The sequence below is a fragment of the Rhinolophus hipposideros genome (genome assembly GCF_964194185.1).
Source record: "Rhinolophus hipposideros genome assembly, chromosome: 16".
In the NCBI taxonomy this organism is placed as follows: domain Eukaryota; kingdom Metazoa; phylum Chordata; class Mammalia; order Chiroptera; family Rhinolophidae; genus Rhinolophus; species Rhinolophus hipposideros.
This window is the reverse complement of record NC_138062.1, coordinates 22,856,526-22,879,718: the sequence shown is the minus strand read 5'-3', so window position 1 is coordinate 22,879,718 and position 23,193 is coordinate 22,856,526. Positions and strand designations below refer to the sequence as shown.

General features: G+C 36.6%; 1 protein-coding gene across 1 annotated transcript; it reads left to right on the top strand.

The window, feature by feature from the left end:
- Positions 1-290: 290 nt before the first annotated feature.
- Positions 291-14,046, top strand: LOC308509463 (uncharacterized protein). Its single transcript, XM_081077432.1, has 4 exons — positions 291-395; positions 641-822; positions 3,876-3,997; positions 11,441-14,046. Exons 1-3 carry the CDS (start codon positions 293-295, stop codon positions 3,924-3,926), a joined length of 336 nt encoding a protein of 111 aa, XP_080933558.1. The 5' UTR covers positions 291-292; the 3' UTR covers positions 3,927-3,997; positions 11,441-14,046.
- The last annotated feature ends 9,147 nt before the right edge of the window (positions 14,047-23,193 follow it).

Genomic DNA, 23,193 nt, shown 5'->3' with positions numbered 1-23,193 from the left:
GTAGGGAGGCTGCTCCGTGGGAATCTGCGCTCCGGGGGCGCGGACTCTGGCAGCCTGAGGTGTATAGGTTTCGGGTCGCCGGTGGTTTCCGTGGCTCTGACTCCCGGGAGTGAGTTTCCGTGGAAGGAGATGCCCACTCAACATTTTCCAAAGCTGAACTCACCATCTCACCTTTAAACGTGTTGCTTTTCGAGAGCGTGGGATTTGGAATCAAGAGACCCAAGTCCAAATGCCACTTTCAACAATGTTTAGCCTTGTGATCTGTCTGGACTTCAGTTTCCTCGTGTTTAAAATGGAGATAAGCACTAGCGTCTACCTCATAAGGTCTTTGATAGGGTTTACTAAGTATTACTTTGGAGCTGCCAGTCATGTTCTGCTCGTTGAGATGGGTGCCGGTGAGTGGGCTGTGTTCGCTTTGTGAACACCCATGAGCTATACTCTTATCTGTGTCCTTTATCAATGTTTCTCAGACATACGTAGGTGTTTTGAAGTGAATTGAACTCCGATGACTGCTTCCCGGAGGGACTGTGGTCCCGGTGTTCCCAGGGTTTTTCGAGAAAAGTTGGACGTTTTGTGTGCATGAAATCTCCAATTTTTTTTTTTTTCAATTTCTGCAACTAATCAAAAAATTTTGTTTTAGTTGTAGGGGTTTCACAAAATCCATCCTGGCGGGACGTCCGCCCGCTCCCAGCGCAGCCCCCGGCAGCTGCCCCCCACAGGCGTGGCTCGGCCAGCGGGACGTCGGGTGCCCTTTTCTCACTAGCCCTCCGGCCACAACCCGGTGACCAAGCCAGAAACGCCGGCTCGGTGCCACGCAAGCCTGTGAGTCCTGTAATCCACGCCAGTTCTTCTGGCCTCCCCCTCCTGCCACCCACACCTTCTAAACCAGTATTCCTGAATTTCCAGTCCTATCCTAAAATCCTTCAACAATTCCATTCATCTCAGTTGCTTATGGGATAAATTGGAAGTTCTCGTTTCACAGCAATATGAACAAACACTATTGAACTGTACGCTTAAACATGGTTAAGAGGGTCAAGTTTATGTGAGGTTGTTTACCACAATTAAAAAGAAAAAAAAAATCAAAGTCCTTAGCCAAGCCTACAAAAACTCTTATCAAGCCCTACTTACTCGTCCCTTTTCATCCTCACTGTTGTCTTAACCTTTACCAGGTGAAGACTCCAACTCCAGCCATCCAGAACTATTTAAAATTACCTGAACAAAATGCCGTGTTTGCCCGAAAATAAGACCTCGTCGGACCATCAGCTCTAATGCGTCTTTTGGAGCAAAAATTAATGTAAGCCCCGGTCTTATTTTACTATAATATAAGATCCGGTATTGTATAATATAATACAAATGGGGTCTTATATGAATTTTTGCTCCAAACTACGCATTAGTGCTGATCGTCCGACTAGGTCTTACTTTTGGGGAAACACGGTGGTTTTCTCTTGTCTTCATTCCTTTTCCCTCATCAGCAGGCAAATACCTGTGCATTTTCAGGACAGATCAGCTTCAATTTTTTCTTTCAGTAAGAGGTTGATTCCAGACAAACAGGGTTTCCCTCAGACCTGCTCCCAGGAGACCTAGCACTACTTAACTAACTTCTTAGTAACTACTGATAAAACTTGTCCCTTTCTCACTGTGAGTGCAAGGGTACACAGTACAGTCGTGTTCATATTTATGCCCATCACTTAGCACATAGTAGGCTCTCAGAATATTTGTTGGATGAACAAATAAGAGATAGATGGTATCAGTGGTGTTCCCAGTTTTCGAACTTTATGGATCAATCCAGGTTTTCAAAATAATTTTGGGAACCAACAGGACTGAAAGTTTTAAATTTCACCAAGTTATAAAACAAAAGCAAAAAACAACTGCCATTTACTATCAGCATCATTTCATTTTAAAATTATTATTTTGACCCCCCAAATAAAAATAAAGAACATATCCTCTAAAAGGTTGGTCCTTTTAAATAAATAAATCAGCTTTATTAAAAACTACAGACATTATTTTTCTTGTCTGATTGCAGACTGGTGAAAACTAGTGACCAAGGGAGTTAATGAGTCCTTCCAAATATAATATTGAGTCTAATAAACTCTGTATTAATTCTATACCTATAGTAACCATGACTAAGTTTACTTCATAGATGCCAGGCAGCTCACTAATTTAAACTTTCCCAGTGGAAAATGTTATATACTCCCACGCTACCTACTGCAGAATAAAACCCAAATCTGCCTTCTTGCTAGTCTGTTTCTTCTTTTCTGCTGAAGAGTGAAAAAGCCACATGGGAGGCATTAATGAAGTCAGCTGTATCTAGTTCATTCTAGCAACACCAGCACCAAAGGGATTTATCGAAGGTCTATATTTCAATTCTCAACTTTGTTTTGTAATAAAAGCTTTTATTAAAAGAAATTAAATTTCCCTGACACATTAAGTGGAGCAATCATCGGTTTTAATTTAATTATATTGAATAAAAGACAGCATGGTGGTGTAAAAGGTCTCAACCATCTGATAATTTCAAAATGAAGATAGAATAAAACGGAATAGAAAAATGTTAGAATATATCAGACCTAGTAAGGTGTCAATATTTCATTAATTTTCTTTTCATCTGTGACTAATCTATTGAATAAATTCAATGATTTTGGAATTTTGATTACTGTGTTTTTTATTTCTAAAAGTTCCATTTAGTTCTTTTTCTATTTATATCATTTTGTAGTTATTGTTTGCAGGCATCTTTAATATAGATTTAAACCCAATAAGCAGAATTGTTTTACAGTTACTGTATATTAATAATAGTATCTGAAGTCTCTTCCAGTCTTTCTAGTGTCTGTTTTTGTGCTGGTTCTCCCTCATGAAAGTCTAGTTATATTGAGCCCCTAGTTACATATTTGTGTAGTGGTCATTGTGTTTGAGGTCTAGGATGAAGATACTCTCTTCCAGAAAGAATATATATATCCTGCAAGAGTCCTACAGGCATTTTATTAGGTTGGTACAAAAGTAATTGCAGTTTTTGCAATTATTTTTAACCTTTTAAACCACGGTGACTTTTGTACCAACCTAATAATAGAGCTTTTGGCTTTAGGCTTCCTGGAAAACTCAGGTTGTTCCAACCCAGCTATAATTCAGGGTTGGTGAACACATGGAAATGCTGTGTGCTCAAAGGGTTAGACGCTCCATGCCCCTTCTCCATACTTTGCCTTATGCATCTCTTCCATCAGGCTGTTCCTTTTATAATAAGTCAGTCATCTGGTAAGTAAAATGTTTCTGAGTTCTGTGAACGGCTCTAGAAAATTAGTCAAACCCAAGGAGGGGGGTCATTGGGACCTCCATTACAGCTGATCGATCAGAAGCGTAGGTGATAACCTTGACTTGAGATTGGCATCCGAAGGGGGGCAGCAGTCTCGTAGGAGTGAATCCTTAACCTGTGGGATCTGACACTATCTATGGGTAGATAGTGCCAGAATTGCTTGTTGGTTTGGGAACACACACACACACATACACACACACAGGAATGGTTTCCAAAATTAACATCATTTTCTCCCAGTCTATAAATACATCCTGATCTCATTTTCTTTCCTTCTCAGCTGCAGCCCATGGTTTTCTCACCAAAATTCTGTACTTCCTTGCAGCATTATCCTTCTCCAACCCTGCTCTGAAAACCCTAAGCCTAGTTCGATATGAAGCTACCTTCTGTGGTACTATTTGCCCCTATTTTTTTCATTCTTATTTGTATCTATGACCTTGTGCGGTCCCCTTTCACACTGACTGTAGGCTTGTTCATGTGACTTGCTCTGGTCAAGGGACGTTAGCAACTATGACTTGAGCAGTGGCTTAAAAAATGCTGGCACACACAGGGCTTGCTCTCTCTTTCTGCTCCTTAGGACACTGAGCTCACTGACTTGAGAAAGCTGAGATGGCCTGCTGGAGAATGAGAGCTCATTTGAAGCAGAATAAGTAGACGGAGCTGAGGTCTTTCCCGAACAACCAGCCTACCGACCCTCAGGTAGGCATTTGAATAACGCCATCCTAGACCATTTAATCCAACTGAATTTGCCCAGGACAGAACACACAGAATCCTCAGAAATGTTTGTTGTTTTAAGTCATTAAATGCTGGGAGGATTTGTTCTGCAGCAAAAACATACGTTTTTCTTCATCCTTACATTTTCCCTTACCCTCATAGCATGATTAGAAAAAAGTTCACATTTCTGACTGGAACTATTAGAAATGAATAGCATCACATCTCAGTTGCATCTTTAGGGCCCCTGTCAGTCCTTTTACCTGTCAGCCACTCTTTCTCTGCCCCTCAATGACTAACTGTTTAATCCCTCACATGTTCCTCCCAGCCCCACCTCACTCCTATCCCTTTTCATGTTTAGACAATGACTTTGCTGCCTACTTCAAATAATGTGGGGCTTGCAAGTTACTGTACGGACTCTGCATATTTTTCTGTGTGGGATGAGAAGCCACTAGAAGATTTTGAGCAGCAGAGTGATAACTCTGGCTGCTATGTGGTGAATATAATGTAGCAGAGAAAGAGTAGAATCAAGAAGTTAAAGAGATAGTGGTAGCGTGGTGTAGGGACGTAGAGGCGGAAGTGCAGAAGGTGGAGAGAGGTGGAAACAGATCATTCATGGAGACTAAGATGCAAATAATATCCTCTGGAGTTGTAAGATGCACTTGCCCTGGGTGGAGGGATGCAATGAGATTTTTGGCAGTATTTTGAAGATAAGAGCCAACAGAATTTGCTGGTGAATTGTGTGGGAAAAAAAGGAATCAAGGATAATCATATATGTTAAAATGATATTTTTTAATTGGTGCTTACCTACCTTACCTTCTCTGGGCATAAGGTAGACTATGTCCTAAGTATCTTTCTTTATATGCTAGTTTTGAGTGGATGGATGGATGAATGGATGGATGAATGCTAATTAATATTATTACTTATAACACATTACCCGTTTTCTTTGGGAATATAGCTTTTCTCCTTACTTTTCTATTTACAAGGTAAAAATAGTATATAAAAATGAGTTCTATTGTAGAGTTGTTATAAATGGGATTATTGAAATGTACTCTATACTAGTGCTTCCCAAAGCACAGTCGTCAGTACAGTTACAGGTCAACAAACTGTTATCATTTGGTAATGAGCTAAGGAGCTTTGACAGAATGAAATCAATTGTGTTACTAAACACTGTTTAGTTTAGCTGACTTTTTTCCTCCAGTAAAACTTTGTCTATTAAGTACGCTGATTTGCATTCTGGCTTAATCTCCTTACCTTGTCAAGTGGCACCTTTTGCAGAACCTCCAAACAAGCTCTCAAGGCTCCTTTGTAGAAGAACATAAGATAGTCAAGCTTCTGAGACTCCAGACATATCCAAATGAGGTGCTGCATGTGGCAGGCTACCTTTCTTTAAATAAATAAATAAATACATACATACATAAATAAATAACATTATAATGAATACATGATTGCAGAAATAAAAAGCTTGGATGGGAAGCACCGGAAAGAACCTTGAATGTGCTGATTTAGATCAGAATCTTGGTTTATAACAACTGAGTATAATAATAGAAATGGCTATAAGCAAATTTCTGTGAGGAGTTCCAGGGACCCCAATAGTCAGTGTCTAAATGACCCTTAGAGTAAATTTGATCTGTCACTTAGGGGATAAATTAGTGGTCTGGAGAAGAAAGGATCTTGATTCTGGAGGGAATTTAGTCTGGGTTTACGTGGAAATATTTTTGATTAATAGGAGAGAATAGCCACCTCAGAGCTGAGGGTCAGATATAGAGAAAAGTGCTTTTGCCAATATGGGGAGTAAACAAAGGATGATTCTAAAGAAAATGCATTCATTTAATCATGTGTTTATTAATTCATTAGTGGTATGCACTATGAAATGGGGGAAACACATAGGCTGTGCCTTCAAGAATCTTAGCATGCTAAGGAGAGTAAGTAATATAGGCCTGTACATTTACGCATTGCCTAATCTATATATGGATTCTACTCAGTGACACCTTCAAATAGGACAGTAAAACAACAGAGGATGTACTACCATGAAGTCCAGGCATACCTAAGTCAAATTACAAAGTGTTCAAGAACATTGTTGTTTAAACTTTTGGTCAGAATAAATATTCACATAGACACTTCCTACCCCCTGCTCCCAAAATCCATTATTGCAAATTGTGTAGAGTCTCCTCTTAAATAGCATAGAGATCCTCTTAAAAGGGATCTCAGCAATGGCATTCATTGCAACAGATATTTACTTGCAAATCAGATAGTTATTTATTCAATAGTATTATTTAGATGCATAAAGACAAAATAAAGGTCTTTTATTTTGAGACCTTCTCAAAAACTTTGATACTATGTATGCATAATTTGCAATTAATTGACATGGCTTCAATCCCAGCTTCCCCTCCAACTAGTTTTGTAATCACTGGTAAATTACTTAATCCCTCTGAGCTACTGGTCCCTGTACAATGGAGATAGCAATGCCTGACCTATCCACCTCACAGGATTATTGCCGCTCTCAGGAAAAAATACACAGAATAGTAATTAAAAAAGAAAAAAGAAAAGGAAAAAACTAATTTTGGGCCTTGAGCATATACCAGCATCCAGGGTGATATTTAAATTGTCACCTAATTTTTCTGAGCTCCTTGAAAGATGAGCTCAGACTGCATTTCTCTTTTTCTTTGCTAAGCTACCAAATAACCTCATGTTTTCTATTCCCATTCCTTTGTCTGCATTTTTCCTTTCTAATAATTGTTGAAATGAGAAGTGGTTTAAGTATTTAAGTCCCTAGTAGTTACACTGCAAATATTGAGAAAAAGGGACACACTTCTATTATGGCAATGGAAAAGCAAATGTTATGGAAGTCCTGTTCTAGTAGTAGAATTATTCACATTATCTCACTTAATCTCTTTTAATCTTCACAGCAATGCTGTAGGATAGGATTATTAAATGAGGAAACAAGACTCAGTGGTTTAGAGATTTGCCCCAAATCACAGAGATGTAGGCGAGGAGATCGGATTTAAACTCAAGTTCGATCACAGAGATTAACTTTTTTCCCTCTAATATTCCCAGATGACGTTGATTCTGCTGGTCTGGGGTGCATGTTTTAAGAAATACTGGGCAAGACTCTGCTGAGTTTATCAGCTAGTATCTGTAATACTGCATTAAACATTGGGTTGGAAACCCAGAATATACTGGCTAGAGAACAACTCAGGTTATCTCTCTTGAAACACACACACTCCTTTTTTGTGCACTAAAAATAAAAGAGGAACAAAAAAACACATGAGACATAAATAACAAAAATTAAAATGGCAAGTGTAAATCCCATTCAATAACATATGTGAATGGATTAACCAATCCAATCAAAAGGCAGTATACTTAATAGTAAAAGACTGGGTGATTTCTCCTTAAGATCAGAAATAAGACAGGGATCTCCACTCTCGCTACTTTCATTCAACATTATACAGATGGTCTAGCGGGGAAATGGGGCAAAAAATAAAATAAAAGGCATCCAGACTGGAAAAGAAGTAAAATCATATTCACAGATTATATGATCTTGTATTTGGAAAATTAAAACAAATCCACCCAAAATTATGAGCTCATAAACTAGTATAGTAATATTGCAAGATTCAAAGTCAGTATACAAAAATTATATATTTTTATACACTGGCAATAATCAAAATGGAATGAAATAATTTTACAGCTAAATTTTACAGCTAAAATTATTAAACACCTAGAAAAATGGAGTTAAATCCACATGACCTCGAATTTGTTAATTGATTCTTCGATGTGACAACAAAAGCACACATAAAAACAAAAAAAAAAGATAAATTCTGCTTTATCAAAATTTAAAACTTTGCTTTAAGTGATACTACCAATAAAATGAAAAGAAAATCCACAGAATAGGAGAAAATATTTGCACATTATATATTTGATAAGGGATTTGTATCTTGAATATGTAAATAACTCAATAATAAAACATAGTCCAATTAAATGGGCAAAAGATCTGAGTGGACATTTCTCATATAAAGAGATATACAAATGGCCAGCAAGCACATGTATAACTGAATGCCATCAATAGTCATTAGGGAAATGCAAATCAAGATTATGATGTGATATTCATACCCATTGAGATTGCTATAATCAAAAAGTCAGATAATCACAAATATTGGTGAGGATGTGAAGAAATCAACATTTATACACTGCTGGTGGGAATGAAAAATTGTGCAGTAGCTGTAAAACAGATTGGAAGTTTTCCAAAATATTACACCTAGGGTTTCCATTTGACCTGGCAGTTCCACTGCCAGGATTCATAACTGAAAGAATTGAAAATACAACATGGTTGGATCTTGAGATCATTATGCTAAGTGAAGTAAGTCAGACAGAAAAAGTCGAGAACCATATGACTTCATTCATATGTGGCATATAAAACTGAAGGCAACAAAGGAATAGGACAAGCAAATAAAGAAAAACTCATAGACAAGTTAGTGGTCACCAGAGGGTAAGGAGGGAGAGGGGATAATAGAAGAGGATAAAGGGGGTCAAATATATGGCAATGGAAGTAGAACTGACTCTGGGTGGTGAACACATAATGCAATATATAGATGATGTATTACAGAATTGTACACTTGAAACCTATGTAGTTTTGTTGACCATTGTCACCCCAATAAATTAAAAAAAGAATTGAAAACGTGTTCAAACAAAAGCTTGCTCACAACTACTCATAGAATTATTCACAATAGTCAAAAGGTAGAAATAATCCAAATAGTTCAATAATAGATAAATGGGTAAACAAAAGGTGGCATATCCATACAGAGGAATATTATTCAGCCAAAAAAATAGCACGTTACAATATAGATACACCTTGTAAACATCATGCTAACTGAAAAACAATCCAGACACAAAAGGCCACATACTATATGATTCCATTTATTGAAATATCCAGAGTTGCCAAATCCTTGAAGATGGAAAACAGATTAGTGGTTCCCCAGGACTGGGGGTAGGGAGAAATGAAGAGTAACTGTTAAATGGCAGGATTTTCTTTTGAGATGATGAAAATATTCAGGAATTAAGACAGTGGGGATGGTTGTACATATACATATGTACACATTGTAAATATGCTAAATGGCACTAATGGTGAATTTTATTTGTATTTTACAACAACAACAATAATAGCAGCAACCCATGTACCTACTATCCAGTTTAAGAAATAAACCTTTCTAAATACAAAAAAAAAAAGCAAACTGACTTCAATAATAAAAATAGATTTAAAAATTTTTTTTTAAAAAGCAACTTAGAGCTTTTTACTGCATATGGTATGCCAGATGGCAAAATATATAGTTCAGAGTCCTTTGGTAGGTTGTGAGGAGCCATGGTAAATTATTGAGCAGTGAAGTGACACAATCAGAACTCTGTTTTAGGAAATCCATCTGGCATCACAAGATTAATTGGAGAGAGATGAACTGGAGGCAGACCTCTTGTAATGGTCTAAGTCCCTTGAGGCCTTAAATTGGGCATGGTAGGAATGGAAAGAAACATGAAAGACTGTATTTGTCCTTTTATCTTCTTTTATATCCACTGCACATACAATCAGATTTCTGTTGTAGCAGGAGTTAGCATATCAGAAGATACATAACAGTATTCTTCTAGATACAGGAATATCTAGAACTTCCAAGGAAAACATCAGACCAGGAAATATCGAGCAGCCTTAAATGTTTTTTGTTTGTTTGTTTGTTTGTTAAGCAAGGAGTTTACAGTATTTACTTTCTTAGTCTATCTCTAACTGGCCTAAGATAAGCAGCAGCTATCATTTACTGATCATTTGCTAAGTGACTTATACATTTTTACTGATCAGCTCACTTAATCTTTTTTTACAACCCTGTGAGATGAGTACTACTTAGGTCCATTTATAGATGAGTAAATGAGTTCAGAGAGAAGAAAGTTGTCCCTTAAGATAAGGAGAGTTGGACTTCAGACCTGACTCCAAAACCTGTGCTTTTAAGGAAAAAGGGCGGGGGGGGGGAGCAAAACTAGTCATTCTCTATTCCTTCTGAGCTTACCATAGTTTTTTTTTTTTTTTTCAGAAGGGCCAGGGTAAGCTTACTGCTTCCTGGACGTTTGAACGTATTTATTTTAATTAGTCCTTTGGGGACTCACAAAAAAGACTTATTTATGTGCATCTCTTCTAAGTATGTTAAGCTGTTGCATTATAGGCTGAGAAGGATAAAGCTTCAGGTCACACTCCTGAGGTAGGGGGTGAGGGCCTCCACCAATGAGTTGGGTTTTTACTGTGCAAAGTATCAAAAGAGGTGGGAACTGAAACAGTAAACCAGAGTAAGAGGGCCAGGAGGGGGAACTGCAGGTATTTGGCTGTGAGTCATTCTGTTGTTTTCTTGAGAGTTTATTTCAAGGCTCTCCTGGAAGAACAAGAAAAGATGACCTCTACAGCCCAGTGACAGACAGGCCTAGGCCCCAAAGCTGAAGATGAGTGAGCCTTATCTTAACAAAAGATTATCTAGGTTCATGTTACTCTTTTTGTTCATTTTCCTTTTGTTATCCCTTGACCTTTGGTAAAGTCTTATTTAAATCTTTCAGCCTGATTTAACTAGGCCATAGGAGGTTTAAAAAAAAAAAAAGAAGAAGAAGCTCTGTCTAACTTAGACCAGAGGCAAAATGATTCTCGGGTATAGGCCCCCTTGAGTCGAGTTTGGTGGTGGAAGCATTAATTGTGAGCTCCTAAAGGGAAGTTAAAAAACCGAAGACATCAGAATTGGAAGTCAAACAGCCCAGCCACTTCTCATCATTGCCCTTGGGATGGTCTCCTTCCTTCCCCTGTTAAGGAGACGCGATTTGTGTTAAGAGGACCAGGGGTTCCTTATTTATTTACCTCAGAACAATGTTTTTCAGTCTGCAGGTCAGACCCATCAGTAGGTCATGAAATTAATTGGGGGGATGTCAATCAGCACGTGTTTTTAAATGAGATACGATTAAAAACTATCATGCACTTAGAAAGTTTATTATTTTTTGAGCTTTTGTTTCAGGTTTTAAAAAATGCATGTATGTATGTTGGGTCATCATGTGAAGTGTCTTACGGTGGGTTATGATTAGAAAAGTTTGAAAACCACTGCAACAAACACATATCTAATGAAATCAGGATTGATTATCAAGGGGGAAAATCCTTACATTTCCTTATTTTTTGTTGTTTTACTTTATAATTTGTGCACTCACAGATTTTTCCCTTTAACACATGTAAAAAATAACCTCCCTTAAAAAAATTCTTTTGGGTGCTTTCATTCAGGAATTTTGCACTATTTAGTAGTTCACAGCTCTGTCAACACCTTTCTTGGCCTGCCAGGCATGAAGATAAATATGCTGGTGAGGTTAGGTGCCTGGAAATACTGATCTTTGGTGGGATTTGAACTTCTTTAACCTCTTTGCTTCTTTCAGGAGTCACATCTGTGTCAGGATTCACCCAGGCCTGCTGATCCACAGGGACACTGAGACTCTTCACCTGAAAGACTGCCAGTTGTAATCTAAAGACAATGAACTACTACTCATCACTCTTGAATTGCTTGGTCCTTGTAGTCTTTATTGTGATGCTAGATAAACTGAAGTGTCATTCTATAATTTAAATGTCTTTCTGGGATCAGGACAGTTCAATAACAAGTATTGCGTTCAATAACAAGTATTTATACCATTAATTCTGAACCTTAATCATACTGAGTTACATGGGATTAAACTGTTTCATATATGAATGCCATAATTAATGTGAATTCATTTATCTCTCAGACATTTTTCATCACTTTATAAGCCAAGTACTCAGATATATCTATTTACCACAATAACAATAACACCTCGGTTATGGCTTCATGGCTTGTGGGGGTTGGGGTGGGTGAGGAAGTTCTTTACCATACAGAACAAAAACATTAACTGCTAGCTCTTTACTGATATCATTCAATAATTATAATTTATAACAATTTATAGGCATTTTAGGGAAAACTAAGGAAATCCCAACAAAAGCAAAAATCTTACTGAGTGTAAATAATTGACTGACATTTAATCCATCACAGATGACTACTCTAAAGCAATCATGATTATTTTATTCCCTTACTAGCAATTGGTTCAAAATTCGGCCTGTGACCAATTGTGCCAGGGTTCTTAGAAGTACTCCCTCACTCCTCAGAGTGGTCTTCTTTCTCTGGATGTTGATACCCCTGGGCTATGATGCCAAGGCTTTCTGCTGTAATCTCTGTATTGCCTGAGGATGAACCTTTTCCCTGAAGGAGGAAGCTCTGTCTGAGGGATGACACAGTAAAGGGACGGGAGAACCCTGGATCCTTCATGACATGGTTATGCAACTGCATCCATCAACCCGGCCCTGCCTCTGAACTTCCTTGTTACATGACAATGAATTTTCTTATTGCTTGAGTATTATGGGGTTTTATTCATTATTTACAGATACCACATTCTAGCTGATCTAGTGAATGTTAGTGTCACCTGGTAACACTGATGCTTAGATGCTGCTAAAATGCTTTCTTCAACTCCTCCTATATTTTCAGTGTAGAGAACCCTCTGGAGAATATACATGGCTTCAAAATTTTAGAAACCCTCCCAGGTACCTAGCCCTCAGTATCTTGTCAGGATTAGTTTATGTCTGTCAAAAGCTGCTCTATTCTCCTTTTTAGCCACTGACCTCCATTGCAGACTCAGGCCAGGTTTGAGCATTTAATTCTTTCCTTAACAAGAAGCATATCAAAGTTCCCAGGTGTCAAGATCCTGCTTACTGCCGGTACCTATATCTGTTACATTGCTTACATTCTGAACTTTTTGACTAGAATGCTTGAATAGGTTTCTGATTCCATATTGCCCTTCTTGCCTGTGTTACAGACACAAATTGAAGAGACTACTTCCAAGCTTATCTTCAAGAGCTCCCTCATTTTTTAAGCTTCACTTGCCTACCTGAATTCCTGATCCATTCCTTTTCTGACTTTCCATGTCTTCATGTTTACTTGCAGCATGATAAAAAGTATTTACAAAAAGGAAATGACTAGCCCAAAGTACATTGGAGAAGTATTTCAGCAGGAGTGACTACAATAATGGTTCATACTTTTTTTATGCCTGTTTTCTTGAGGTAAGGAGAATTTATAAGCTGTTAACTTTGAATGCTCTGCATGAACTGTTGTAAAAGTTACAGATGCATATTGAATTAATCTTTTTTGTTTGACTACCATAGTATCCAACGAGAGAGGAAAAAATAACCAAAAAGATTTATTTCAAGAGTGACTGTTATTTAATTAAAATATCATTAGTGATAGTTCACTATTTTAGGTTAATAACTTCTTTAATATAGCCATTTGTCATTTATAGACAACACCTCATTAACCTGAGCAATCACCTCTGTTTTCCCTTCAGTTCAGTTTAATCAGTTTTAGGGGTAATCACAGATTTTTCTATGGTTTGTGTTTGTAAAATAACTTCTTGCAATCTGCTTTATGTGCATTTACACATAGGAAAAGAAGTCAAAATATATTACAGAGCCTTTATTCTTATATATTAACTATGTGAAATTTAATTTCCTACCCATCAAAATATTTTTCCTTTTAATTATCAATTAGTTTTTTTTATTCTTCTTGTAATATACTCCTGAATTACTTTTTTACCTGTTATAAAATTCTAAGAAACTATTCATTATGTGTTAGGAAAACATTCTTGACCCAGATCTCCAAAGGCTTGTTTAAAAAGCAATTTATCATCAAAATTTTAATACTTTTGTGCTTCAAAGAAGTAAAAAGACAACTCAAAGAATGGGAGAAAATATGTGTAAATCACATATCTGATAAGAGACATGTATCAAGAATGTATAAAGAGTTCTTACACTTAGTAATAAAAAGACAACCCAATTAAAAATGGACAAAGGATTCAAATAGACATTTCTCTAAAGATACACAAATGACCAATAAGCTCATGAAAAGATGATCAACATCATTAGTCTCTAGGGAAATACAAATCAAAACCACTGAGATACCGCTTCATACCCACTAGGTTTGATGATTATAATGAAAAAGACAGACAAAAACAAACAAACAAAAAAACAACAAATGTTGGTAAGGATTTGGAGAAATTGGAGCCCTATATATGCTGATAGGATTGTAAAATGATGCCACCATTTGGGAAATCAGATTGGCAGTTACCTCAAGTAGTTAAACATAGTTACTATATGAGCTAGCAATTCCACTCCTAAGTATAAACCAAAGGGAACTGTAAATATGTGTCCACACAAAATTCGGATCCAAGGGTTCATAGTAGCTTTACTCATAATAGCCAAAAAGTGGAAACAGCCCAAATCCCTGTTAACTAATGAATGGATAAACAAAATGTGGTATATCTATACAATGGAATATTACTGGTCCTATTATGGACTAAATGTGTTCTCCTCAAATTCATATGTTGAAGCCCTTACTTCCAATGTGATGATATTAGGAGGTGAAGCCTTTGAGAAGTAATTAGGTTTAGATAAAGTCATGGGAGTAGAGACTCCATGATGGGATTGGTGCCCTTTTAGAGAAGGGAAGAGACACTAGAGCTTCCTCACTCTGCTATGTGAGGACAGTGAGAAGGTGGACATCTATAAGCCAGAAAGAGGGCCATCACCAAGAACCAAATTTGCCAACACTTTGATCTTGCCAGGGCTGGGAGAAGACAGAAGAATGAGTGACTCCAAGTAAGTGTGGAATTTTTTTGGGGGGGGGTGATAAAAATATTCTAAAATTAAATAATGGTGTAAAACTCTGAATATACTAAAAATTATTAAAAAGGTGAATTGAATGATATGTAAATTATGTAGAATCTCAATATGGAAGCACTTCAATTTTCTACCTATTTAGGTTCTGTTATTTAACAAAACTTTTAATTCTAGAAATATATTCAGAACCAAAGTAAGAAGTACGTAAAAAATATTAATAGTCCACAATGACGAATCATCCAAATTCACATTTTACTCTCTCAAATATCTTCCCCTTGACTTACACACATTTGTTTCCCCTGAAGTACTGGTCTCTGCATTGAAATAACAACTACCACTAGAATTCTCTCTAAATGTCCTTGAGGAGATGAAGGTTCAATTAAAGTAATAGCCCATCTATTGCCACTGACTGGGGAGAGAGTCAAACTTAGTTCTCATTTTTATCTGCTGAAACCAATTTATTTCCAAACCCTCAAGAGATTTCAAAAAGAAACCAAATGTAAGTTATCATCCAAAGAATGCAGTTGCTGTCTTCTATTTCAGTAAGACTCAAAAAGGGAGACATTTTAGGAGCTTTAGGTTCCAATTAAATTTGCCATATATTAAGTTTGTCACCTTCCCTTAGTAAATGTAGGTGAGAATTCCATAGTAAATGGATCATGGAAGAAACACAAATGAATTATGAAAAGATGCTTAACCTCACTGAAAATTAAGGAAGTGTACATTAATATAACAACAAGAATTAATTTCACTCCTTCTAGACTGGGAAAGATTTAAAAGATTGAGAATATTTAGTGTGGAAGAGAATATTTGGAAATAAGCACTCTCATCTTACTGTGAGAATAAAAAGGTATGATTGGTTTGGACAGTAACTTGCGATGCTGATTATAATTTTAAATATGTATACCCTTTGATTCATTAATTTCTTTACAAAGGATCTATTTTAGATAAATATTTTCACAAGTTTGCAAAGATAAAAGCACAAGCATACTTACTGGAAGTTTATTCATAATAACGAAAATTGAAAACAACCCAATAATCCATTAATGGGGCAACAGAATACCATATTTTGTTTCCTCATGAGTATTCTAATTCCTCATTAAGTGAAAAAAGAAAGTGGTTTGAATAGGATGTATTGGATGAATAATGTTGCATTTTTGTAAAGTCAGTATATGATTTTATATAATCCTAGTACATAATAGGTGCTCATTAAATATTTAGGTTAGGTTAGAACTAATTAATATCTAGGTTAAAATGTGCACTTAAAATCTAGAGGTTTGTGCAAAAATTATCAGAAATTACCAATAGGAGCTGTTATAGTATACTTTTATTTTCTAAGTTACACATTTCTGATATATTTGCACTTCTTGTAAAGACTATGCATTTCATAATCCAAAAAGAATATCTCTTTTTTTAAAAGATTAATGATTTTAGGGCAGTGAAGTTACTCTATATGATACTATAATGATGCATATACTCGTGCTATTACGCTTTTGTATAATTCTATTATACAAAATTGTACAATTCTATTATATTGTACATAGGATGTACAATACCAAGACTAAGGTAACCTGTGGCCTGTGGGTAATTATGATGTGTTAATGTATGTTCGTCCTTGGAAAACAATTCTGCTGAGGGATGTGGATAATGGAGGAGGCTATGCATATGTGAGGGTGGGGGGTACATGGAAATCTCCATACTTTCCTCTCAATTTTATTATAAACCTAAAACTGTTCTAAAAACTTAAGTCTTTTGAAAGGAAAAAATAAAGCAATAAAAATTGCCAAGTATAGCAATGGACCAGGACACAGATGCACATTTATTTTTGCTTATGCGTCCCTTCTCTACAGTTCCTTAAAATTTTAGATTAAAATGATCAGAGAAGAGAGTCAGAACCGTAGGAAATTCATAGAATCAGAAACTTTGAAATCTGAAGGAAACCTTTGTTCAACCACTTCCTTTTACAGACCAATAACCAAGCTAAAGAGGAATTGATGACTGGTGTAAGGTTGTTCCATAGAGGTAGTGCCATGTCCAGAGTCTGGTCTTCTGAGTTAATAAAACGGTTCTTCCTGTTGAAAGGGGGAAAAGATTTTTGAAACCTCTACTTTTCCCACCTATCAAAAACCTACACAATTTTATTTTGGTTGGATTCTTCGAGTCAGATGAGTTATTCTTGATTTGAAATGCACTTCCTTAATTTCCAGTACACATTAGTACTGTGCTACTAAAAATAGCCGTTCAAAAGATGTTTGTTTTGTATTTTGCAAATCCGGTACAACACAGCTACATTTAAAGATGTCACTTTATTCATATTTATTTTTTAGAGTTTCTTTTCCCTCTATAAAAGAAAAATAAATTATTTGGAAACTGAAGTAGACAAGATTTGTAATACTAAAATTTTTTTATATTGTTGATTTTTAAATGTAATGAATTGTGCTGTCTTTTTAGTCTAAAAAATATTGATTGTGTCATAATTTTTTAATTTGTATGTTCTCTTTGTATGCTAACACTTCAATTAGAAACCAAACGAGTAGAAGATAAATCTCCAAGTGGAGACTATCTCTGATATTAACTTTATTTAAGCTGACTTAGAAGAATAAGATTTTTTTGTTGTTGTTAGAAATAACTGTGACTTTAAGTAACTCAGAGAAATAGAAAGTAGACTAGACATTAACTCTATTCAGTTCCTGCAAGACTTGGGTACTCAGGTTGAAAGGGCCCTTAGTGACCCTTCAAATTATGAGATAAAGGAGGTAATTTTTAACAAAATGTATTAGAGATAAATGAAATAAAATGTCAGAAATAATTCCTGCCTCAAGGTTCAAAGAACTACGTGCAAAATCAATGGCTTTGTAAAACAACTTTTTGTGTTTTAATTGACCACAGTGCAACATGAACCATTGGTGCAAAACCACCATTCAATCTTAGGCTGCAGTTATAGAAAGATGGTGTTCACAGTTGAAGTATGTAGCCTTTAAAATAGCCTCCCAATGCCTTTTGCATCCTGATGTTCAATGTATATGTGTAGTCCCGTGGGCTGGACCTGGTGATTCAATTCTAATAAATAGAATTTTAATAAAAAGAATATTGCAGAAGTGATGGGATACTTCTTCTGAGATTATATTATTTCAAAAAATGGCGCGTCTGTTTCTCCTCTTTCCCGCCCTTTCTACCCCCACCTCCCTCCCATCCCTTGCTGTATAGTGAACAAAAACTGTCAGGATGCATCATGATGGGAGCAGTTCTATGGAGAGGCCCACATGGTGTGACAAAGAATTGAGGCCCTAAATTCAACATCCTCTAAGAAAGTTAAGCCTGCCAACAACCACATGAAAGAATTTAAAAGAAATCCTTCAACCCCAGTTGAGACTTGAGGTGACTACAGCCCTGGTTGATGACGCTACTGCAATTTTGTGAGAGACCTGAGCCAGAATCACTCAAGCCCTTTCTGAACTCCTGACCCATACAATTGTAAGTTGATAAATGTTTGTTGCTGTTTTAAACTTAAATTTTGAGGTAATTTGTTATGTAGGAATAGATAACTGATACAAGGATAATAAAATGCTAGTACCACGGAACTCAGTAGCCAGACGACATCAAGAACATGTGTTTTCTTCAGTTCTGGGTACTATCTTTAAACGTATTGACAATCTAAGTCTATCCAGAGAAGGGTGATAAGGGTTGTGAAAGAACTCGAAACTGTCACACAAAGAATCCTTGATTGAACTCAGCGCATTAGTGTGGAAAAAAAGTAAATTTAGGGAGGAATTTGATAGCTACTCTCAGGTATCATAAGCTCCGATGGAAGAACGATGAGAAACTTGGAACTTGAGAGCTAGAAGAGGTATTCAGTTGTCCAACCCCCTCATTTTACAGATCAGAAGAGTGAGGCTTAGAGTGGTAATGATTCTGACCTGACATCACATGGCTAGTCACTGGCTGACCTGTGACGATAACTGAATATCCGAATCAAGGCAGTTCTGATTTTTGTAGCTCCAGGGAATTATTTATAGAAAGACCAACTTTAATTAGTTCTGAGAAAGAACTTGCTAGAAATTAGAACTCTTCAACAATGAAATGGACAGCTATGTGGTGTAGGGGGCACACTAATACTGGAAATGGTTAAAATAAATGGCCTGGGTACCTGCTTAATTTGACATTAAGTTGAATCAGGTTACTTCCAAGCTTCCAACCAACTCTAAAATGTGATTCCGTATCAATTTTAAGGTTAAAAAGAATGTATAACCGACCCTTATTTACCATGGCAGTAAAAATAGAATTCTAGAATCTTGAAAACAAAACAAAACCCACTTTATAGAACGAAACAATACCTTTCCATTAAAGAATACTAGTGTAAAATGCAAGCGTAGTAATCATTATAAAGATAAGAGTAAAGCTCTGAAAACAAATAATTTTAGTTTTCAAGAAACAAAAAAGGAAGAGAAATATGTAAATATTTGTAAAAGGGATACTACAGTGAAATATACCCTATGAAGTGGAGTGGAGAACATAGTGTCATCTTATTTACATCATAATTAACAGGTTTAGGAGTTTCCAGTGTAGGACAGTGGGTAATTATGGTGGAAATTCTATATATAATACTCTCTAAAGATAATTAAACATCAGAAGATGGGGAGGCTAAGAGATAATTCCTACAATTAAAGTGCAATGTAGACAGTACCAGCATGTATCACCAGAATAAGACAACAAGGACTTAAGCAGTTCAACTAGAGCAAAGATTGCAAATCATGCTTAATTGTGGAAGAAGTGCTTTTTAAAAGAACCATTGTTCGTGTTTTTTCATTTATCAGATCCTCCAGAATGAAAAAAAAAATCACACTCTGATTTAAGTTGCTTTTCAGCTATAAATAATTATCTCTCACCATAAAATTCTTTGATAGGTAATGAAACATTATTTAGAAATAAATTCACAACATTTATAAACCCAGTGGCTTGTATTCATGATAGAATGGGGCCTTCCCCATCTCAGTAATGGCAACTGAATTCTGCCAGCTCACTTTAGAATTGTCCTCAACTCCTCTCTCTTATTCATATTCCACATCCAAAACCTATCAGCTCTACCTTCAAAATATACTAGATTCAGATCTGCCCACTTCTCAGCACTGCCACTGCTGCTGCCCTGTTCAAAGCCGTCATCATCTCTTACTGGGATGCTCCCCATTGGCCCTGGTACTTTCGCTTTTGCCCTGCCTTCAGCCTATTCTCAATCCAGCAGCCAGACTGACTCTTTAAAAATTTATGCCAATCCTGTCCATCCTGTCTGCTCAAGACCCTCTCATGTCTTCCCATCACGCTCTTCACAATGGCCTGCAGGGCCATGCATGATCTGGCCCCTTAATTTTCTACAACAATTTTTACTGATTTCACTGTATTCACACTGGCCTTCTTCACAAACTGACCAGGCATACCTCCATCTCAGAGCCTTTGCCCTTGCTATTCTTTCTCCCTCAAATGCTCTTTCCCAGATCTCAGGTCCCATGTTCTTATTACCTAATGCTTTGCTCAAATACCTTTTTCTCAGTGAGACCGTCCTCAATCATCCTATTTAGAATTGCAACTTTCATGATGTACACATTCCTTGCCGCTTGTATTTTCCTTCACATTTCTTCTTACCATCTTATATGCTATATATAATCTACCTATATATTTTTTAAATTTTCTGTGCCCCCCATTAGAATTAAGCTCTGTGAGGTCAAGGATTTTGTCTGTTTATACACTGATGTATCAAAAGCGCCTAATACAGTGCTTGGCACATAGTTGGTACTCAATAAACTTTTTGTTTAATTATTTAAATAGCAAGACCTCACTTTTTACCATTAAGGGCATTTACATGGGAAGTACTTGGGCTATTGATAACTAGAGCAATTGGCTTATTTTTAGTTTTAAATTGATATCTGCTTTGCAATTACAGTACATATTAGAAAAAAAGTGGATATAATTAGCATTTCTCAGGTATGAGGCGAATCACAGTTTCAATGAGTGATGAATCAGACAACCCCTGGGCACAGGTAAAAGTAGATATTTGCCTGAAGCAATGTGTCCAGAGGAAAAATAAAATTTTCTTAACTATAACCTATAGTTATTTAAACTAGAAAAATAGTTTCCTGTTTTCTGAACCTTTGTAAAATATTTTTAAATAACCTTAGCAATTATTCAGGCATTAAAATTAAAACAAACCAAAATCCAAAACAGGGATATCAAAATATTACTATATTTCATCAGCTAGTCTCAAAACCAAAGGTGAGCGCATGAATGTACAAGGTCTGACAATTAAGTTCGCGCAGTTGTTGCAACGATGTTGCTAACATTTTTTGGTAGCAGAGGGATTATTCATTATGAATTTGTGCCAGCTGGACAGTTAACCAAGTTTACTATTTGGAAGTGCTGAAAAGGCTGCGTGAAAAAGTTAGATGACCTGAACTTTTCACCAACAATTCATGGCTCTTGCATCACGACAATGCACCAGTTCACAGGGCACTGTCTACGCGGGAGTTTTTAGTCAGTAAACAAATAACTGTATTGGAACACCCTCCCTACTCACATGATCTCGCCCGCAATGACTTCTTTCTTTACCCAAAGATAAAGGAAATATTGAAAGGAAGGCATTTTGATGACATTCAGGACATCAAGGGTAATGCGACGACAGCTCTGATGGCCATTCCAGAAAAAGAGTTCCAAAATTGCTGTGAAGGGTGGACTAGGCACTGGTGTTGGTGCATAGCTTCCCAAGGGGAGTACTTCGAAGGTGACCGTAGTGATATTCAGCAATGAGGGATATAGCTCTTTTTTTTAGGATGTGTTTGCAAACTTCATGGTCTGACCTCGTATACTTCATTGTTTTAAAAAGGATAAATAGTACTTGAGATTGGTAAATCGGTGGCAACATTAGATCTTCTGGTTTTAATATACTTTAAACAAATTATCTAATTAAATAATGTTATTAATTTATTTGATATTTATTTGAATAGCTTATAAAGCCACTTATAGAATTATCACAAATATTGAACAAATATTCCTAATTTTTTATATTTATTGTATAACTAAGTATATTGCCAGTCAGGGGGACAGAAAACTTACCCAGTACAAAGTGTGTTTCATTTTGCTTGTTTGTTTGGAAGGAAATTGCTTTCTGTTTTTTTACGTAGCAACAGTATTATATCATTTAATTTCCTTTGTAATGTAATGTTCCATAAGTATGGGAGAAATTAGGTTTTTCTTTTTTTTGCCGAAATGTTTTTATTTGAAATGAATAGTTGCACCAGGAGAGATGAAGTTTTATAAACACTCAGATTTGATTAAGACCTGAAATCAAAGTTGGTGATAAAAACAGAAGCTTCTTTTGATAAAATGCCATTAAATTATTTTAATAAAATGCCATTTTGTTTATACGGAACAGTGTATAAATGACATATGCATAGTTTTAAATATTCATGGTAAAGTTGTATACTCACCACCTGAGTAAAGAAACAGCATTAGCAATACCAGTGCTCTGTGTGCCCTCCCCATCACATCTCCCTCTCTCTGCCAAGAGGCAACTGTCATTTTGTTTTTGTGTCCTTCATTCATTTGCTTTCCCCAGAGCTCCACCATCTGTGTATATATCCCTAAAGAATATATTATTTAGTTTCGAAAACGAGAGTAGCAATCACAAACCTCGTTGTATAAGGAAAAGGTAATATTGTCATCACTTGTTTAAGGCTATCAGAAAAAATATGCTGAACGGAGCCTCTGGATCATAGTCTGGCTTTAGCTCCTCAGAGAGTTTACAAATTTGTTTCTTCCTTAGTAAATCCTGGGAAACAGAGCTTATTAGCATCCACCCATCTGACGTGGGTGTAATGTGGACCCGGTACTGGTCACACAGCTGAAGTCGGTTAGACAGAGAGGACTGCTCTTTAGTTTCTATTTTTCACTCCAATGGCCTACCACAAGGTCTTAGGAATAAGCCAAGCCAGAATCCTTTGGGGGTAAAATGACTGTCCTCAGGTGAAGAGGAGAGCAGGACTTCCTCAACACATGGTCAAGATAAGCCAAACATAGGTAAGTACCTGAGTCAGTCTCAGGCAGTTACTCTACCCTCAGGCTAAAAGAAGACATAGTGGCAAAGGGGACCTTGGTCATGACAGTGTTGACCATGTCTGATTCTTGAGTCATTCCGCCCCACCTGGACTCCCCATGTGTTGGGGCATAGCTGTCATCTGGGATTTTCTTTCCCCTCTGTTAGATCTCTAACTCCGTGTATCACATTTCTTCCTCTTTCTTGGTTGATTCTCCCATATTGGTGAAGAACAGCCTCCAGTTTCTTCTTAAGAAAAAAATACATGGAAATAAATGTCTTGAGACCTTGAATGTCTGAAAATACATTGGTTAAATCCTCTCTCCAGATTGATCATTTTTGAGCCTAGGAATCTAGGTTGGAGATCATTTTGTTCAG

Excerpts from the sequence above, each read along its gene's own strand:
- LOC308509463 (XM_081077432.1), top strand. The coding sequence starts at position 293 with ATGGAGATAAGCACTAGCGTCTACCTCATAAGGTCTTTGATAGGGTTT. Across the intron at positions 396-640 it reads GCTCGTTGAGATGGGTGCCG|TTGTAGGGGTTTCACAAAAT; the intron begins GTGAGTGGGCTG and ends ATTTTGTTTTAG. Across the intron at positions 823-3,875 it reads GCTCGGTGCCACGCAAGCCT|GACACTGAGCTCACTGACTT; the intron begins GTGAGTCCTGTA and ends TCTGCTCCTTAG.